The sequence below is a fragment of the Nyctibius grandis genome, chromosome 17 (genome assembly GCF_013368605.1).
Source record: "Nyctibius grandis isolate bNycGra1 chromosome 17, bNycGra1.pri, whole genome shotgun sequence".
Classification (NCBI taxonomy): Eukaryota; Metazoa; Chordata; class Aves; order Nyctibiiformes; family Nyctibiidae; genus Nyctibius; species Nyctibius grandis.
In genome coordinates, this window is record NC_090674.1 from 8507065 (window position 1) to 8525433 (window position 18369).

At 44.7% G+C, this 18369-nt stretch overlaps 2 protein-coding genes across 5 annotated transcripts in view; both read left to right on the forward strand.

The window, feature by feature from the left end:
• The window catches only part of LOC137671095 (calmodulin-binding transcription activator 1-like), a 42378-nt gene extending 34072 nt beyond the window's left edge, over positions 1-8306 (forward strand). For all 4 annotated transcript variants that reach the window (XM_068414378.1, XM_068414377.1, XM_068414375.1 and 1 more), the window contains one exon: positions 7306-8306. In XM_068414378.1, the coding sequence (XP_068270479.1) occupies positions 7306-7369 (64 nt within the window). In that variant the 3' untranslated portion in view covers positions 7370-8306. The remainder of the gene's footprint in view (positions 1-7305) is intronic.
• Positions 8307-13790: 5484 nt separating this feature from the next.
• Positions 13791-18303, forward strand: VAMP3 (vesicle associated membrane protein 3). The gene is made up of 5 exons (XM_068414886.1): positions 13791-13904; positions 15328-15409; positions 16117-16275; positions 16983-17034; positions 17813-18303. Coding segments are annotated over exons 1-5 (315 nt in total). The 5' UTR covers positions 13791-13902; the 3' UTR covers positions 17833-18303.
• The last annotated feature ends 66 nt before the right edge of the window (positions 18304-18369 follow it).

The window sequence follows — 18369 nt, forward strand, 5'->3', positions numbered from 1 at the left end:
TTCTTGCGGTTTTGGTGCTCTCAGTCTTCCTTCTCTCCAGAGAATTCCTGCTTACCCGATTTGGCTGGCTGCATGCAGGCACGCCAGCACAGTTCCTGCTGCGCCCTGCTTTTGGGCACCGCCGTCTGCCCCGGTGTCCGCAGGCTCGGGCTGCCCGCAGAACGCCCCTGCTCGATGCGCTCTGCAGCACCGGGAATGGCGCAGGCTGGAAGCTGTGCTGCGTTCTCCACCTGCAGCACTGCATGTAACCTCCCAGGAGGGCATATGTTTTTAGACCTTTGTTCTATGAATAGGAAAAATAATTTAAATGGGCTAGTTGGATTCAGAACTGAAAAGAACGTGCAACGTACTACTTGAACATAGAAGAATAAAGCAATTGTGCTGTTGTGCCTTTCCATTTGAGGCTAGGATTCCTACTTAAGAGAGCAGATGCATGCTAAGGTCTCAAGATACACTAAAACTGACCTGTGTTGGTGGTCAGTGCGCTAGTAGAGGGGACTGTAAATAGGAGTGAGCGCAGGGTCCAGGCCCAGAGCTAGTGCACGGCTCCCTGGACTTGAGCGACGCTGGGGAAAGCCGCCGGAGGGCACGCTCCGTAGATACTGTGTGTGACTCTGCTGCACGTGCCGCTGACAGGCCAGTCATCGGTATTGGAGGAGAAAGAGTCGTTGCACTTTAAAGCTTTATGTGTGTAACAGCATATGAGTAATTAGCAGGAAGCAGATTCTGGAAGTTTAGTAGCATTTGCAGGTGTTGCCTTGAAAGGCAAGTGATGTGGGATTGATCAGGAAATTGGGGAGTTCTCTGCTTATCTGGAGAAAGGAAGCTATGAACTATCACAAAATGTGTTAGCTGCTGTTCTGCCAAAATAAGTCTGTTACAACAAATGGTTCTTTGCTGCTTTGCGTTATGATAGCAGCCTATGTGCATACGCTGCTGACATGCATGCACATAAGAAAAGTATCTCCAGGCCTTCTGATGTGCACAAGCTGACATGTCCATATATGCCGAAGGAATGCATGCAAACATATGTCTCTAGTATACAAATTTGATATATTCTGTACACTGACACCGCACTTATGTGGTCTGCGTGTGCAGATAAATGACCACAGCATCTGCCTCTATGCTTCAGTTTGAAAACCTCTTTTCAATTGATTTAAGTTTTATGGATTTATTTGGGTTACGTTACACCAGGATCAGTAAAGAGGGAGAGGCGGGAGATTTTACTGACAACTTATGTGAGACAAAACTTGCTGTTTTCCTGCGGCAGAAATTAAAAGACTTTCTAGAAAATTAAAAAAAAAAAAAAATCTAGTTACTGTTGCCTTTAAGTAATAGTTTTCATCTCAGGGGAACCTGCTCCAGTGGACTGTTTTCATCTAATCACAGTGCCTGCTACACAAGCGTTTCTCTGCTCATCCGTTAAACCATCTGCTGTAGCCTCCTGCCAAGGAGAGCTTTGCGTAAAGACCAGATGTAGGACATGAACGGCCGCGTGAACTGTGACCCTCTCTGCCATACTCTCAGTAGGCAGGTGATCTGGCGCAGATCACAAGGAGCAAGTCTTTTCACATCATTAGGCTAGACGATCGCTTTCTGCCTACAGTGAAACTTCTGTCCTCTCTGGGACAGAACAAGTGCATTTCTTACCTACGATCACGAGTAATAAAGAACGTGTTCATTCACGGCATCTTTCATTTAAAAATAGATCCCCTTACCCCGACCTCGTTTCTTATGGTTTGATTAAATGCTGCTCTCCAGTTTGGGGAGCGTGCATGTAACACCTGAAGTCAGTTCCTCTGGTAAGTACAACTTTATTTCGTACCTGAATAAACATCATCTACTATATTTGTTGTTCTTTGTATACCCTTCCCTCTCTTGGCATTTCAGCAACAAACTCTTTCCTACTCCTGTGCACTTAGGACTTGTATTTTTTGTGTGTTTTTAATATGTGCTATGCAGCAGCCATTGCATTTAAGTACTCGGTTTCTTACGTCTCTTAGTAAGATTGAGAATGGGGGGAAATTTTAAGGGATTGAAAAGTCCTGTTTGTTCAAGCTCAGGACGATGTGAGAAAATGTCATACTGGGATATGCGTCACTCTACCTGCCACAGAAGTTTTCAAAGTAACTTCTTTTTTCATTTACCTCTTGCAGGGGCTGAATGTATTTGGAGCTCAAATGTGTGTGTTAAATCGCAGACCACGTGCTCTGGGGTGTCATTCTTATTGGGCCTTTCTGTCTTTTTTGTTTTGCTGCCCAAATGAGATATCTGGAAAAAGGCAAGAGCTCCCTTTTCTTAAGTGTCCCACAGGCCATTTCAGCTCTCAGAGCAACAGGTAACTCAGCAGACAGCCTTCTCTGGCTCCTGCACCCCGTACTTTATACTGATCTTCAGCATTCGATTCATTAAACATTTCCCTGGCTGGGCATTATGGAGTAAATTTGATGAAGCAGCTTTGCGTTACGCTTTACCCATGAAGCCATCGTTTGCTGTAACTTTTTCTAAGTAGGCCTAATACATTTGCTCACACGCTCCCATACAAGACTGGGGAGGGCGTGTGGGGAGAGGAGCTGCTGCTCGCTTCTGGGGCTGTTGCTTTCTACATCGCTTCAGCACATAATGATGCAACCTCCTGTATGATGTCCAAGTAAGTAACGCAGTTCCGAAGGGCAGAAGCTTTGTGTGGCTGGAGCAATCTGGGAAGCGGGACATAGCTCTCAAGTGTCAGCGTTCAGAGCTCATAGTTGAAATCATCTTCCCTTTCTGTGCGTCAGCACCACAGCTGCGATTCAGACACCTTATCAGTGGTCATCTCTATTACACGTGCTTTTTCTGTCCATCTGCTCTTCAGCAATTCCTGAGGGAATGACTTTCTACCTTAGAGGCACTTACTGTCCAGAGGACGTGTTATTTGAGAAGGTTTTTGTTGAAGGCTTCATCAGTGCAAAACCAAAATTATGGTCCTTGCAATTCTGCGCATGGTTTCAGTAGCTGCTGAAGTAGGATGATGCTCCTTGTTTGGAGCCTTGCAACAGCGAGAGCCTGTTACCCTTTCTGGTGTGCTCTGGCTTGCAGCCATGCATCACTTGACCTGTCCTCACCTCCAGTCCCCATGCAGCTGGAGGTACTTCCAGAAGTGATCCAAACCAGCACACCAGTGCCTGTCGGCCTCTGGAGAGGTTTGCCATCCATCCATCGGCACATGGCCTGCTGCTATTACTTGCTCTCAGCGCTCTCGTTTTTTCTGTTATTTAAAGCAAAAAAAAGTCTCACTGTAAGCCTGCCAAACCAGATTAAAACATCTTCTCTAAGAACATCCTTTCTGCTGCACCATTCTATAAATTCCAGTAGGATTCTTTTTCTTAGAGCAGTTTATTAATGCTTCTAACTGCAAATGCTATACTTTGGCCCTCTTCCCCTGCCTGAGTTTGAGTGGAAAAATATGAACCGAAGAAGATTGCCTTCTAGCATGAAGGCAATGCTATATTGTTCACTTAAAAGCTCTCCTAGCAGCACTTACTCAGTGGATTTCTATTTTCAAGGGTCCTAATTTGTCCAAAATTCTTCCCTAATCAAACTGTATTTTTAACTGCATTTGAAAATTTAGAGGGTTTGTTACACTGAGCATTCATGAAGAAGAAATACCAGCCCCACACTCATGCTGACACTTCATATTGTTGTAACAAAATCAAATCAAAAGTATCACTGAGTAAGGAACTTACTCCAAAAGAAGAAAGTGTTAAATGAGGACTTAAAAGGACTTTTTAAGACACAGGAAAGGCGGCAGTGCAGACTATCCAGTAAAGAATTAATTGGTTGAAAACAGTTTTAGGTTCTCTTGATAAAGCAATTCAGAGGCTTGTTTGTTTTAAATGATAAAATAAATGCATTACCGTGGTCTGGTATCCATCTTGATGCATACACGGGTTCTGGCACTTCATGTTTAGCCCTGGTTTGGGGAAGATGCAGGGCATTCACAACAACACTTCAGTGCTTCCCAAGTGTCAGTCTGGCCATGGATTTGCTCAGTTGTTGGTAGCAGTTAGAGGTAGTTCAGCTCCACTCTGGCTGTGCCACGCTGCAGATCCCACAGCTGAGCGGGGCAGCCTCGAGCCTGCTGCCAGGAGAGGGGAGAACTTCTCTGGCCTCTCACTGCCAGCTCTGAGCGGAGAGGAGAAATTGTCAGCCACAGGCTGCAGGTCTTCATACCTGTTGGGAAGGGTATTCTACAAATAAAGGACTGGAAGTACCTACCTGCACTCCCATTTTTAATGTAACGTGCACAATTATGTATACTGAACACAAAGGTTAGTTTAATAAAGAAAATGTGGTAGCTTAATAAATTTGGATGGTCATCATCTTGAAGCTTAGGTTTATAAATGCTGTGGAATGCAGGGTTTGTTTTAAGCCATTACCTACTAAACAGCATCTTTCAGTAAAGTAGCCATGACAAATTTCAAGGTCTATAATTCTGCTGTAGGGAAATTCTGTACTAGTATGTGCTTGTGTTTTTAAGCAGTAATTATCATTGCACTTGCAACATTTTTATAAGCCTGAAAATCTGTAAACCAATGTAAAGTACACTTGACCAAGGAAGTGTTGCATATTTCTGAATAGGTTCTGTATTAGTGCAAATATTGAGTGCTGCAGTAATTAACTTCCATTGGCATGTGTGTTCCAGTTAAACAGATTCAGTAGGTCTGCACCAGTACAGATATTGCATGCTGTAGGTTGAAGTTTGCAGCAAAGCATGTCTTGCATTCTTCCAGAAAAAGTGCTTTGTTAGTGTAGTCCTTGCATGTTGAAGTGCTAAACTAAGGTACAGCATGTCTCAGTGAAAGAGCCACCAGCTTCTCTAATGTGCATGTTCTCAGTAAGAGGTCTATAACAACAGGTCAATGTTACATTACAGTACTGAAGTGCGACAGAAAACACTTGGAAGTTGCACTGCAAATCATGCCTTAATAGATGATTTCTTGGACATAGTTAATCTAAGCCTTAAAAACTGCCTAGTGCACAGAGGCGCACCACATTTTTCTAGCACAGCAGTGATCTTGGCTCACCTTCTGCTTCTAAGTGGTGCAGTAATAGAAATATTAGTAATAATTTCAAGGGAGAGGCTGCTTTTCTGCTGCAAGAAAAGAAACTAAATACACTGAAGATGGTCAGTTTGTCATTTGTGAGCATTTTCAGTTCACTGTACCAGTCCTCCTATGTTTCCTGCAATAAAAGATGATCTGGATTTACCCAGCAGGTAGCACCAGAATACATCATCACCCACTGGGCACGAGCAGAGGCTTGCTGCTGCCTTCTGTGCAGCGCTTACGCCCCCATTCCCCTGTTGTCAGCAGCGTCTTTTAGACACCAGCTTACGTAGAGCCAAAATTTCCCCATAGAAGATTTCTCTGTGAAGTTGTAGCAGGCATTTAGGCTCGGCACAGCCTAAGTAAGAATTCGGAGCCTGCAGTGCTGCTTGCTGCCTTGCCCCTTCCTCAGCTGCAGATCATAGCATTTCTTGGCATCGGGGAGAGCTGTACTGAGGCACCCCTCTGCCAGACTCGGAGTTCAGAGCGCCATGGCCCCTTGGATACAGGTCTTCAGGCTCTGAAAACAGCATATGCATTTGGACTAGCACAGCCCTCTGTCTTTCCATACATGATATTCCCAAACAGTTCAGTGGAATCAAGGTAACTAGCAAAGGTCTGACCTGCATCTTGGTTCGTGTGATTTATTCATTGACTCCTGTTCCCCCAGTTTCACAAATAAAGAGAACACGTTTGAGTGCTAGAGTCAGCTAAAACAAAGAGTTTAAAGCAACCAGCTCCCTTTTGACTGATTCTGAGTAACAGTATATGCAGAAAAATGAATAAATAAGTGAAATGGAGGTGTATTTATAGAGGTCAGTTTATAGCCTTCATCGTATCCTTATATGAGCAGGCTGGTGCAAGAGCCAGAAGAGGATGTGTGAGTGGAAGTCTATGTACAGAAGCTATAAACTGGCGTTTGCTGCTGCTTAGCTCTCCCGACATCTTTTACTATCTATATTTACTTAGGCTTTGTTAAATTCATTCACTCTTAGTTGGATTCTGTTACACAGACGTGCAGCTTTGACACAATTCTTTGTACCATACCTTCGTTATCTGTCCTTTCAAGCTTTTGCTATGTCACTTGGGCATGTATGTGCTTTGCTAAATCACCTTAATTTAGGCTGGGTTCTACTTCTTTTGGGGTGGTACTCCCCTCACAGTAGCAGAGGAAGGACACGTGGAAGCAGAGGGAAAGGAGCTTCCTGCAAAAGGAGGCAGAGCCAAGCTGCCACAAGCTCAGCTGGGCACCTGCCTCCGGGTTTAGGGCCAGCACGCAAGTCCCCGTGGATTTGTTTTGGCTCCTTTGCAGGGAGCCGAAGGACACACAGCCAGTTTGTCAGCCTGAGCAGAGTATTGGTGCTATTCTAGCACCGATGCAGAATATTGCTTTATTTGATGGGATTGAAATGATTCCCTTCTCTTCATCCTTTTAATGTAATTTTAATTATTTCAGCTTTCAGTGGTGATTTAGGTCTTATGCTGACAAGTGCTAGAGGAGATAATGCATTGCATGTGTTTTCAAGAGTTGAGAACTGAGCATCAGGCCACGTCTAGGGAGGGTGACTCTTCCATGTTGTAGGTTCATCTCCCTTGGCACACAGTGTCTTCCACTGCTGGCTGGGAAAAAACATGGATCTGCTACCAACAACATGCTAGAAAATACAGCCGCTAGCAGCTGGAATAAGTGTGAAGTAAATTATCTGTCTTCACACCCATACCAGTTCCTTCTACTCGCATAGAAACTCTTTCTGTATCAACATCCAGCTTCACTTCTAAGTATGGCTGATTTTCCCTTGCTGTGCTGGGCACGACATCAAATTGTCGCCATTTCAGCGATGTATGGAGAAAAGAGGTCAACACTGAAAAGCCCCTTTGCCATAACAGCTGGAATAGCAGGCAGCTGCCAAATCAGTCAATGCCCCCAGGCGATTCAATAGGCCAATAGCAGAACGAAGTCTAGCTGTAGTGACAAACATCAGGAGAAAACAGTAGCTGGAAATAAGTATATCTTTCCAGATGTGTTTGTCTCGGATTTCTAGTGGCCCGTTCTTGCGCTTCCAACTGTTCGTGGTGTCAGGAACATGTTACCCTCCTGTCGTTTCTCTGGGAGCTGGCTTTTTTGCACAGGAGGGTAGAGCGAGGAATCATTTTGATTTTTCTGTCTTGAAAGAGATTTGCAATAGAAGTGTTATATAGCTCCTCTTTGTTTTTTCAGAGTGAAAGAATTGAAAAGGGCCAAGGAACTTGAAGATACGCAGCAGCATCCCGTAGCAATGTGACATTGCTTTTCAGACTGTTTTCATTTTCTGTTTTTAGCAGAGACATGCAACAACAACAACAAAAAAAATACCCACTGCAGTTCTGGAAATGCCAGCTGCAGGATTTTAACAGTAATGTTTTGGTCATTGCATTTGCACTTTCATGGACAACTTTTAATTTGTTCAGCAAGACATCTTGGAACTCAATCTTCTGTTGGATCGTGGGGAAAACAAAAGACACCAGGAGGAAATTGTGAGTTGCTTCATTCTCCAAGAAGGAAGAAGCGATTAATTATCCTTTTCATATAGGGCTGTATTAAACAACATGTGGAACTGTACAAATATTATACCAAAAATATTGTTAAGAAAAGGTGGGAATGCACAAGCAACACAAGAATGCTGTTCCTGCACCTGTCAGTCATCTCCAAGAAACTGAAGCTTTGAGAGTCTCAGTGGAGGGGCTTAGATCAGTACATCTTTATTGAGTCCATGCATCCTAATTTCCTTCGCACTTCTGTCCTTTGTGTTTTATTTAAATCTCTACAGCACACTTAATGCAACTTTTTAAATCTGCAGGTTTTTAATACATCCCGTGGGAACTTACAGAAGGGGTTGGTGTGTGAGATAAACGGGTAATGCATGAGGAACGGAGAAAGGAGCTTAAGCAAGTTTTAAAAAGTTTTTTTGGTATTTTTACTAGAACCTGCAAACATATCAATTGTCATGTACTTTCTCTCATATTCAGCACTTTATTTTCTAGCCTTACTTTCATGTACTATTATTTTAATTTCTTGAAATAATTTGTAAAACGTAGCTTTTTATCTTAAGTACTTGTCAAACCTCTTGTCATTTTGCAGAGTCACATACATATGTTGCCTGGACATTTTATACCACCTAAAGATCAGAGTGGTGCTGCATTCTGGCCAGTAAATTTCTTATTTTGGCTACTTCATCAAAATCTGGGCAGTTTCTGTATATATAGAAGGTAGAAATGGAAAATGAGAAAAAAATATTTGAAAGGGAATATATTGATTAATTACTAAATATTTTATTCACAAAGGGTCAATAACTTGGCAAGATAAAATTATTATTTGTATAGTTTTGTCTGAATGAACGAGGAGAGCGTGGATGTATTGTTTGTACATATTGTATATATTAAAACAAAGAGATATGTGCATGAACTCAAGAAAAAGAAATGAACAAAGCAAAGCATTAGTGGCTATGGTCTGTAAAATGAAACAAAAACTTTATTTCACTATAAGAAACTTTATTTTAAATGTTCTTTAGAAGAACATTTTTGCTAAAGCATGACTAAATGGCAAAAAAGAGCTACTGTATTTAGACTTAGGAAAAAAAGGCAGAGCAACATTACTTTAAAAAAAAAAAAAAGAAAAAAAAAAAGGATATGTTTACATTTGATTTTGGCTACCAGGAGTTCGGTTTGGTTGGGTTTAATTTATTTATTCCTTCCTTCTTTTTTTTCCCCTGTCTTCTTTTTTTTTTTTTTTGCCAATGGTGCCAAGTAATGTGAATGCTAATATTGCTTAAGAAAATTAAGTTACTTTTGCAAAGCAGATAATCATAAGAGTACAAAAACCGTATCTAGCTTAACACCATACACTCACTCCAATAAAGAACACTTAGAATGAACATAAAATGAAAAAAAAAAAAAAGAAATAGTATGAAAGTAGAAAACTATGTTTCACATTTTCATATCTCCTGCTGGAAGTCAGAAAATGTAATAAAAATTGCACAAAAAATTAAAAAAAAAATTAAGTAAAACTTAAAAAAAAAGATGCAAACTGATCTTGTAGGGGTGTCATGGTATATTGCTATTTCCACATAGTGAGGAGCCAAAGAAATTAGATTTTTTTAAATTGAACTACTAATTTAAAACTGTCACAAATTCTCGACAATGGGAACCAGGTTCTGATCTTTATTACACAGGAATGTAAGGGAAGAAACTCCTGAAGTCCGTGTCATTACTGTAGGTTGTGTACATGTGTGTGAGATCAGAAGCTGCTCCTGTGGGTTTGCTTTGCTCGTGGCAGTTCAAAATTTCTGAATGGACTGGTGTAAATTTGAGATTGTTAGTTTTGGAATAGTTGTTCTTGCTTGATCCCGGCCACCAACTGCAACGTTTAAACGCAAGGCTTGTTGTGAAGCCTAAAAATATTCACACATAAGAAGCTTTTAAACTGGTGTCTTTAAAAGAAGAAGAGTAAAAACAAAGATTGTGGCAAAAAAAACTGGGGTCAGTGCTCTTGGTGCCTTTTCTATAATTGTACCTGTTTTTAATTACTTCTTTTCACTGCCAGCATTGAATTACAGTAGATGTATAGCTCATTATCAAAATTCTCTTGTACATTTCTGAACTGCTGCTTTATGACCTGATTCAATTTTAAAAAAGGGAAAAAAGAAAAAACGCACGGCCTGGCGCTCACACTGTGCCTGTGGGCAGCCTCATAGCCTCAATTTGCTGTATGGAATTGGGACCTTAACCATTAAATTTTCCTCTCACGCAAAAACGGAACAGGAGACGCTGAAGAATCTCCTTTGGAATTAATTGGAAATGCTCTGTATTAATACTGGAAGAACTCTGACGTTTTGAAACAGAAACGTTGCTCCTATTAACCAATACGTGACAATATAGAATCGACCTTTTCCTAACAAGAGTAGTGACCTCAGTGGAAATGTTTTAACTCCCTGTCTTTACAGAAAATGATTCAGTAATATACAGAGCTATTTCAAATTACTCTTCCAGATCCATGGGCCTGGTGGTGTATCTACTAATCTAGATCCTGCTTCAGCCAAACGTTTAAGCATGTACTTGCTGTTAAACATGCAAGCAATTCCACGGGCGCAACAGAACTACTTGCATGCTTGAAGCTAAGTACAACTTCCAAGTGCTTTGTTGTGTCGGGCCATAACCCTTCGGTGTATCACTGGGGAGTCAGACTCCCCCTGCAGTGAAGTGATTCTGCTCACCCTTCTCTTGGTTGTGGAACTTACATTTTCACGGATGATAAGTAAGTGCAGCTTTCCGGGAAAACTCGAATTCCCAAGTGCCAGGAGCCAGATCTTCTGTCTTCTGATCATGGAATTGCTCCTTTGTGAAACACATTCAACAGCAGTAATACTGTGTGAAAGAAATACAGAATATAACATGAACCCCCTCTCTGGTTGCACGCTTATGGCAGTTCCACACGATAGCTGGTGCCCAATGGGGGGTCCCCAAGACTTGCATGTAAAACTAGTATAGATGTCTTCTCTTTTGTAAGTTTTATTTTTGTAACCGTGCATGTAAAGCATCACTGAATCAATGGATCTGTTGAAGAACTCAGCTGCTGGAACCATGCAAAATGTTTTGAATTGCCCTTAAAATACGGAAAATGTTTTCTGAATGCTTTATATTCTTTCTGCTGTAAATTAAAAACAAAGAAAATTTCCCCATACAAAGTGTGCGCCTTTCTTTAAACACCTCTCTTCCATCCTAATTTAAAAGAGTGATGTAGTCCTTTAGTCACTGTAAGTAACCACAAAAAAAAACGTGTTTCTTCTACTACATGACCTGCTTGTAAGTAGCATCTGGTTTCTTATGGGTTATAATCTGAACGGTCCACAGCATACCTGAAGCGGGCGTGCAGCCCTTCGAGCATGGTGGGATTCACTAAAGGCAACAACACAGTCCCTGGATCTGCAGGCCCTTCTGCTGCTGCATTCCAGTGTGTAACCTTTGTCTAGTGTGTAAAGCAGCACGTTTGAGAGGAACTTTTTATTTCTCGGGCAGCAAACTCTGCTGAAGAGTGCCGCTGCCCAGTGGTGCTCTGCAGCTCCCTTGCACAGCTCTGCCAGCCCAGTCCCTCTCCAGTCCAGAGGCCAGCCCAGAGCTCCATGACACTGCTCTGTGCTACTGGCTCGGACCCGGGGCCCTGCCGGCGGCTCCCAAGCTAGACAAAGCCTGTACACGCCAGCAACCCTCTCTGTTTCTTCCCCCGAGGCCCTCACCCCGAGCAGAAACTTCTCCTTTTGAGTGTTGTCCACACTCTTAACAGCAGAAAGGAAAACTGGTTTAAAACCACAGACGCTGGGTACCCATCTACCCATGATATCCAAGCTTAAAGTACGGGTTTTGCCAAGATGACTGCAACTACACAAAAGCGTTAAAAATCCGTTAGTCCTTAAAATACAAGTTCTGCCCAGTTGCAGCTAGCAGCCTGGTTTGGTGGAAATGAGTTTTCAAGGCAATAATGCTGTAGTTTATCAAATTTGGAAACATTCTGTGAAATTGCCTAAGGTGACATAATACTACGTATTTGTAAATACTTACCGGTCCTTAGATGGCCTCAATTCTGATAAGTTTTTCCAATACAACTTAAAAGCAGTTCTATATAATCGTATATACATGGCAGATACGTACTCATCTATTGACAACTAGCTTTTCTGAGATTTAATTATTTTCAGTTCCTCTTCAGTAGATAGTCACTTTCAGGACAAGAGTGTCTGGCCTTTTCTTGAGAAACCGTGCTGCACACCTGGCAGTAGAATGCTAAATCCTTCATTGTGCACAAAGCAGAGGCAAATCTTAGTAGAATTCAAGAGGCATGCAGATGCAGAAACCTAAGAGGTCACACTTAACACAGTAATACTAATAACTGAGACTTGATGGCTATTGTGCTGAACAGATAACGTAAGTTACATGAACCAACTCTCAATAATGCAAATTTTGTACCTGACTACAAGGCTAGCCTAGCGGGGAAAAACAGCTTTAATAAATTAATCTGGTCTGTGAAAGACTATGTTAGTACTATTATGAGTAAGTTCTTCCAAAACCCAGGACCACAACAGAAGATGAGATTCCATTAAGAGAGTTTCTTCTAGACGACAAAGAAATAAGTTTAATTATGTTTCTCTTCAAGAATAAATTAGCATTTGACTCCCCAGTTGCTCACAGATACTTCCATGATTTCCCATTTTTTTACATGCCTGTTAATTCCTAGGTTCTCCTTTAGCATCGTGGTGGGTTGACCCTGGCCATAAAGTAAGCACCAGCCAGCTTCTTGCTCACTTCGCCACCCCCTGCTTCTCCCTAGCAGCATGGGGGAAGAGAATTGGAAGAGCATATGTGAGAAAAAAAAAAAAAAAAATGCCTGGGGTGAGATAAAGACAGTTTAATAAGTGAAAGAAAAAAAAGGAACAAAAATAAGAACAAGTGATGCGAAGGCAGTTACTCGCTACTCCCACCAGCTGCCTGATACCTTGGAAGGACCACCCCACCCAGCTTTACTGCTGAGGATTTTGTTATCTGGGGTGGGATAGCCCTTCAGTCTGTTTGGCACAGCTGTCCCAGCTGTGTCCCAGTCTCTCACCCAGCCCTAGCCTACTCGCTGCGGGGGCAGTGTGCGAAACCGAGAAGGCCTTGATGCTGTGCAAGCACTGTCCAGCAACAGCCAAAACATCAGCATGTTATCAACAGTGTTTTGGTCACAAATCGAAAAGGCAGCACCGTACAGGCTGCAACGAAGAGCATGAACTCCATCCCAGCCAGGCCCAGTATAGGCAGGTCTCTGAGAAACAAGCCCAGGTGTACTTCTGGGTTCGGTCACGCCAAGAGCCCTTCACAACCAGCAAGAGGGATAGGAACAAACCTACCTACCTTGGCAGGCCTTCAGCCTCTTCCACTTGCCCTGAAGGGATGCAACGCACTTATTGATATGATTTAAAAAAAAAAAAAGGGGGAGGGGGGCATGCACACTTTTCACACTGTGTAAGCACGATGAGATCTTAAAAATCACCACGGGACCCAGCAGTTTGGGCCGAGTGTTTGCTAGTAAGGCAATGTAACTGCACCACTTCTGAGGTGCTACTACAGAGACCTGGGGTCTCTCTCTCACACACACACACACGCACCACTACACACTCTCTCGGCCTGTCCCCCGACACAGGCCGGTGTAAGGGACACTGCAGCACACCAGGACTCGCCAGGTCCCGGCACCCCCCTCGCCTTCGACACCCCCCCACCAGAAGAGCCGACACAGCACCACCACCGATTCACTACAGCGGGGGTAGCGGGGGGGCGAGATCCTCTCCTCAAGTGTCCCCCGGCCCGCCCGCGCCTCAGGCCCGGCCCGCCGGGTCCTGCCACAGCCGGGTCCGAGCCCACGTTCCCGCCCGCAGCCCTCCCCGGGCGCCAGCTCCCTCAGGTACTGCCGTGCGTTAACGCCCGCCTGCCCGGGGCCGGCTCCCCTCAGGGCGCCGTGGGGCTGCAACGGCAGCGGGGGGCAAGGGGGGCGGCGGACACACCTCGCGCCCCCCGCGGCGCGTGACGCGGCGACGATAGCGGCCCCGGCCGCTGCCCCGCCCCGAGGGGCGCGGCCCCCGATCCCTTTGTGCGGGGCCGTGGTTTCGCTATGCACCGCCCTGGTGGGGGCGCGGTCCCCAGGCCCCGCCCAGGCCTCTCCTCACATCCGGGGCGCCGCCGGGGCTGCGCGCACTTCCCGCTGGGGCCCGCCCGGACGCCGTCGCTGTGCCGCGGTCCGACACCCACCGGCAGGATGTGAGTGCGGGCCGCGGTGCGCCTCGGGGGGACACCCGCGGTCGGGGGGCCCGGCCGAGTCGGCCGCGCCCAAGCGGGCGGCGGCGGCGGGAGCAGGGGCAGGCCTACGCCCACTGCGCAGCGCGGGCCGCCCGGTTCGGTGCCCCTGGGACGGCGCCGCCCGCGGGCGGGGGCTTCCGGGAGCGGCTGTGCTGGAGGCGCGGCCGGTGGCGGGAGGCCGAGCCCAGCCGTCGCTTGGGCCGCGCGCCCCGAGCCGCTGCTCGGGCCGGGTACCGGGCGTCTCGCCGCGCTGGCGGGCTGTGCTGGCCGGGCGGAGTCCTGCCGGCCCTAGGCGTCCCTCTGACCGCGCAGGCAGCGGGGAGCTTTCTGACGGAGAGCTCTCTGGGGACTGGTTTGTTGTCGTGTTTGGAGCCTCTGCTCTCAGGAGGAGGTTTAATTTCCGAGACTCTTGGGTCTGGGACCAGCAGTCAGTATGAAATGGTGACTTAAGTGCCAAAACAGGGGAGCGGTTGCATTGTGTTATACATGGTCTGCTCTTGAGCCTTGTCACAGGCTTCCTGGTTTGCTCGTTGTGCATGTGTGCGTTTGTTCTCGCTTAATGTAAATTAAAAGTCAATGTGTAAATGGGTAAATACAGCCAATACTCAGATTCAGCTCTTTTGAGTATCAGGATGCGCTAAACAGTACATGCTTCTGATACAGAAGAAATGAAAACATGGAAAAGCAAACTGAGTATAGATCGTTCTAGAGGTATGCAACAAAAACTTGCTAGTTTTAAAGTTTAAAGTAGCGAAAAGGGTATGAAAAGTATGTACAGAGGCTCTTGCATCCATTACAAAGATGCAAGGTGTTGCAGCTGGTGAAAAGAACTTGACTGCCTGAGGTTATGAATTCAAAGCTGACCAGAGGTGAATTGTTGTATATGCTGAATGCTTTTTCCTTCTTGTGCGTTCTCTTCCTCCATGTCAACTTTTTCAAAAGAATAGAGACAGAGGCAACCACTGGAAGAGCACGTAGTTAGAATAACCATTAAGTTTCTGTATTTAATTTTTTGCAAACTAGTGTAGCTTGAAGCTTAGTGTTTGTGTTAGTACTGGAAAACTCTTGAATGTTTGAGCCTTATGAACCATTGTAGGAGTAGTCATGCCTTATTGTAAACTATAGTATTAGCAAGCTACTGCTGTCTTCTAGCACATCAAGCAACTTGTTGGCAAGATGTTGGGACACTGCATGACTTACACCTATTATCAGCTGTTAAAACATCACTTCTCCAGTAGGAAACTGCCCCATATTTATTCAAGGATACAAGTTCCCTGTTTACAGGAATGTCAGATAACTTGTGTACTCTAAGCATAGCCACTTAAAACCAGAAACACAACCTATCAAAGGCTAAACAGAATAATGATGACTTTCTTTACTGCAGGTCAGCCAGTATCCCTGGAAGCTCAAATGCGGCTGCTGGCAGTAATCGTCGTCTTCAGCAGACTCAACACCAAGTAGATGAGGTAAAAGTCTAGTCTGATAGCAGTGTAATCATTTTCCTTCAGGAAACTTGTATAACTAGAAGGGATATTTTGGCCAAAGGAGTTTCCCCTTCATTATATGAAGGGGAAGCCTAGTATCGTTCAGTTTGCTTTATTATACTTGTGTCACCTTAACTCTTGCAAAGGTTTAAAAAAAAAAATCCATTCAGCTAGAGTGGGGAAATAGAAGTTACCAGTGTCTGCACATTAGGTGCAAACTGAGTGCTTGAGGATTTGGTGTAAATAAAGATAAAAACCTTTGTTCTTACAGTGAACAAGCTTTTTTTTCTCATTGGTAGCAATGAAGGCTGACTGCCAAATATGACATGTCCAGATTTCTGGGGAGTCCAAAAGCCAAGCTGGCTACCAACAGTATTTTTTTGACATGTGGTTGACTAGCATGTTTATATGCCTCAAGTCCTTCTGAAGCAAGTCAGGAATTATTTCCCAGGTTTAAGGGAATGCCAGCACAACTGGCACTACTGACACTTTAGGTATTAAGGGTTTCCAGCTGCAGGTAGATTTTGCAGTTTTGTCTAAGCTTATGACTGGATACACTAAAAAGCAATAGCTCCTACTTCTGAGAAGGGAACATTAAGAGTACTATGTGTTGCTATCTGTTGCCTGTGGTTAAGTTCCACAGTGGGTGATACAACTGATAACTTACTGTAAGCATTAAACTGATGTAGGTTGTTGACATCATGAGAGTGAATGTGGACAAGGTATTGGAGCGAGATCAGAAGCTGTCGGAGTTGGATGACCGTGCTGATGCACTGCAAGCAGGAGCTTCCCAATTTGAGACCAGTGCAGCCAAGCTGAAAAGAAAGTATTGGTGGAAGAACTGTAAGGTAACCATGGCTTGTATACTTACACTATGCAGTATTGCAGTTAACACTGTTATGATTGGCATCTCAAAAGGCAGAAGTAAAAGCAACTTTAGACAATGCTGTTTAAGTTCTAGCATCTATTTTTAAAATATGGCATAGTGGTTAGGTGAAATAACCAAAAGCTGGATTAGCAGCCATGCTGCTTTATGCAAGACCTTGTCTAAGATGGTAATAGCCAGAGGGAAACACCTCAGTAATCTGAGGCTTTGGGGAACAGGAAGAAAAAGGCCAAAAATGCATCGGTTGAGTTAATGTGCAGGAAGTATTAGAAAGCAGAAGGAGCTCACTCGGACTCCTGGACTTGTAGCTGTTGGCAAAGGTTGGAATCTTCTTTGGTGAGCAACAGAGATGGCGAAAGAAGTGGTATAGGGTAAGAGTAGAAATGATGTTTAATAGTTCTTTACTCCTGCTTGCATAGTCACCTGAGACAGGCTTTGTGTGGAGGCACAATGGAAAATAACCTGTTGGCCTGCTTTGCCTGTGTGCACAGCCTACCATCTCTGAGTGGTAATGGTGAATCAAGCTTGCTTACTGAAGAAGTTTTACTTGCTGTGTTGGGTCTAGCACATGGTGCAAAAGTACCTTGCAGGGCCTGCTTTCCTGTACCCTAAAGGCCAGTTAATGCTGCTGCATGGTTTGTAGTAAGTGTTGTATGGCTCTTTTCACAGATGTGGGCAATATTGATAGCTGTTGTTCTCATTATCATCATCATCATTATTGGTAAGTTTCACCAAAATGGTGATTTCTCATAGTGTTGGAATAGATGGTGTTAATTCACTGACTGGTACAGTTTAAATAAAGCCAGGATATGCAAATGAAAGTATATAAAACTTTAATTAGAAATAGCAGTGACTACTTTAACAACTGTTGCCTGCAATGAGTGGTAAACTGTGACTGCTGTGGGAGCTCTAATAGCTGAATCTGAAACACCTATGCAGAGTGAAACAGCTGAAAATGGCAAGGACTTAAACCGAGGTTGTTCCTGGTTTCCACAGCTGCGTGTTGCAGAAGTATAAGGAGAAATACGATGTGCCTCTTGTCTGAGAACTGTTTTTCATCTGCCCCAGCTTCTTGCTAGATGAATCCTTTTCAGTGTGGCAGTCCCAAGGGCACTGCCATAGTAGGAAGGCTTTTTTCAAGCAGAGACTTTGCTGCTGCGTCAGATGATACTAATGCTGGGTCAGGATAGCAAGCCAGGACATATAGTTCAGTCTTGGGTTTGAATTCTCGTGTAATCCCCACATGTTTCATGGGAGGACAAAGTTTAAGTCTGTGCTGTAATACAGTGACAAACACTGTAGTAACCATTGGCAACATAGTCCTGTGTGAGAAATACCAGTGTGCAAGCACGAAGGAAAACTGAACCCAGGAAAACCAACACGGGAAACTCTTAAATCCCTCTTTATCTCTAGTATCTTAAATTCTTAACATGCAGCATTGTTATGGTGAGGGGCCACAGGAGAATGTCCTTTGTACAACTTTTTTCTTCTTTTTGTAGTCTGGAGTGTGTCTTCATGAGTTACAGGAAGAAACTCAGATCAACTGAAGGTGCCAATCTTCAGCCTCTCCACTTCAATCCTGCTGCATTTTCAGCCCATTTACTGCTGTTTAAAGCAAAACTATTTTAATTACTGAAATGTTAACTAACTTTTGCCTTAAGACACTCCTGTCATAAATTACTAACAAGCACAGCCCAACACTTGCACAGTGCCTTGATAAACTGGGGCACAGCGCCGGTGAGGAGGATTTGGCTCTAGATTTCCGCTGTCGATGCTCTAACAGGTCACAGGCTCTGTAGATGGTTTTGGGGTTTATCCTCCATCCTCCTCACCCGCCTGCCCCTCCTGGGCGCCATGGCGGGGCGGTCAGCGCCCTGAGCCGTGCCTTGCGGGGAGCGCCTCGCCCCGCCCCGGGCTCGCCCCGCCCGGCCCTCAGGGGGCGGCGGGTTCCAGCAGCGGCAGAGCCCGCCGCCCCCCTCAGCGCCGGGGCCTTCGCCAACGCGGGCCGCGCCCTTCCCGCCGCGGGGGGCGCGGTCGCTGCCGGCCGCTCCGCCCG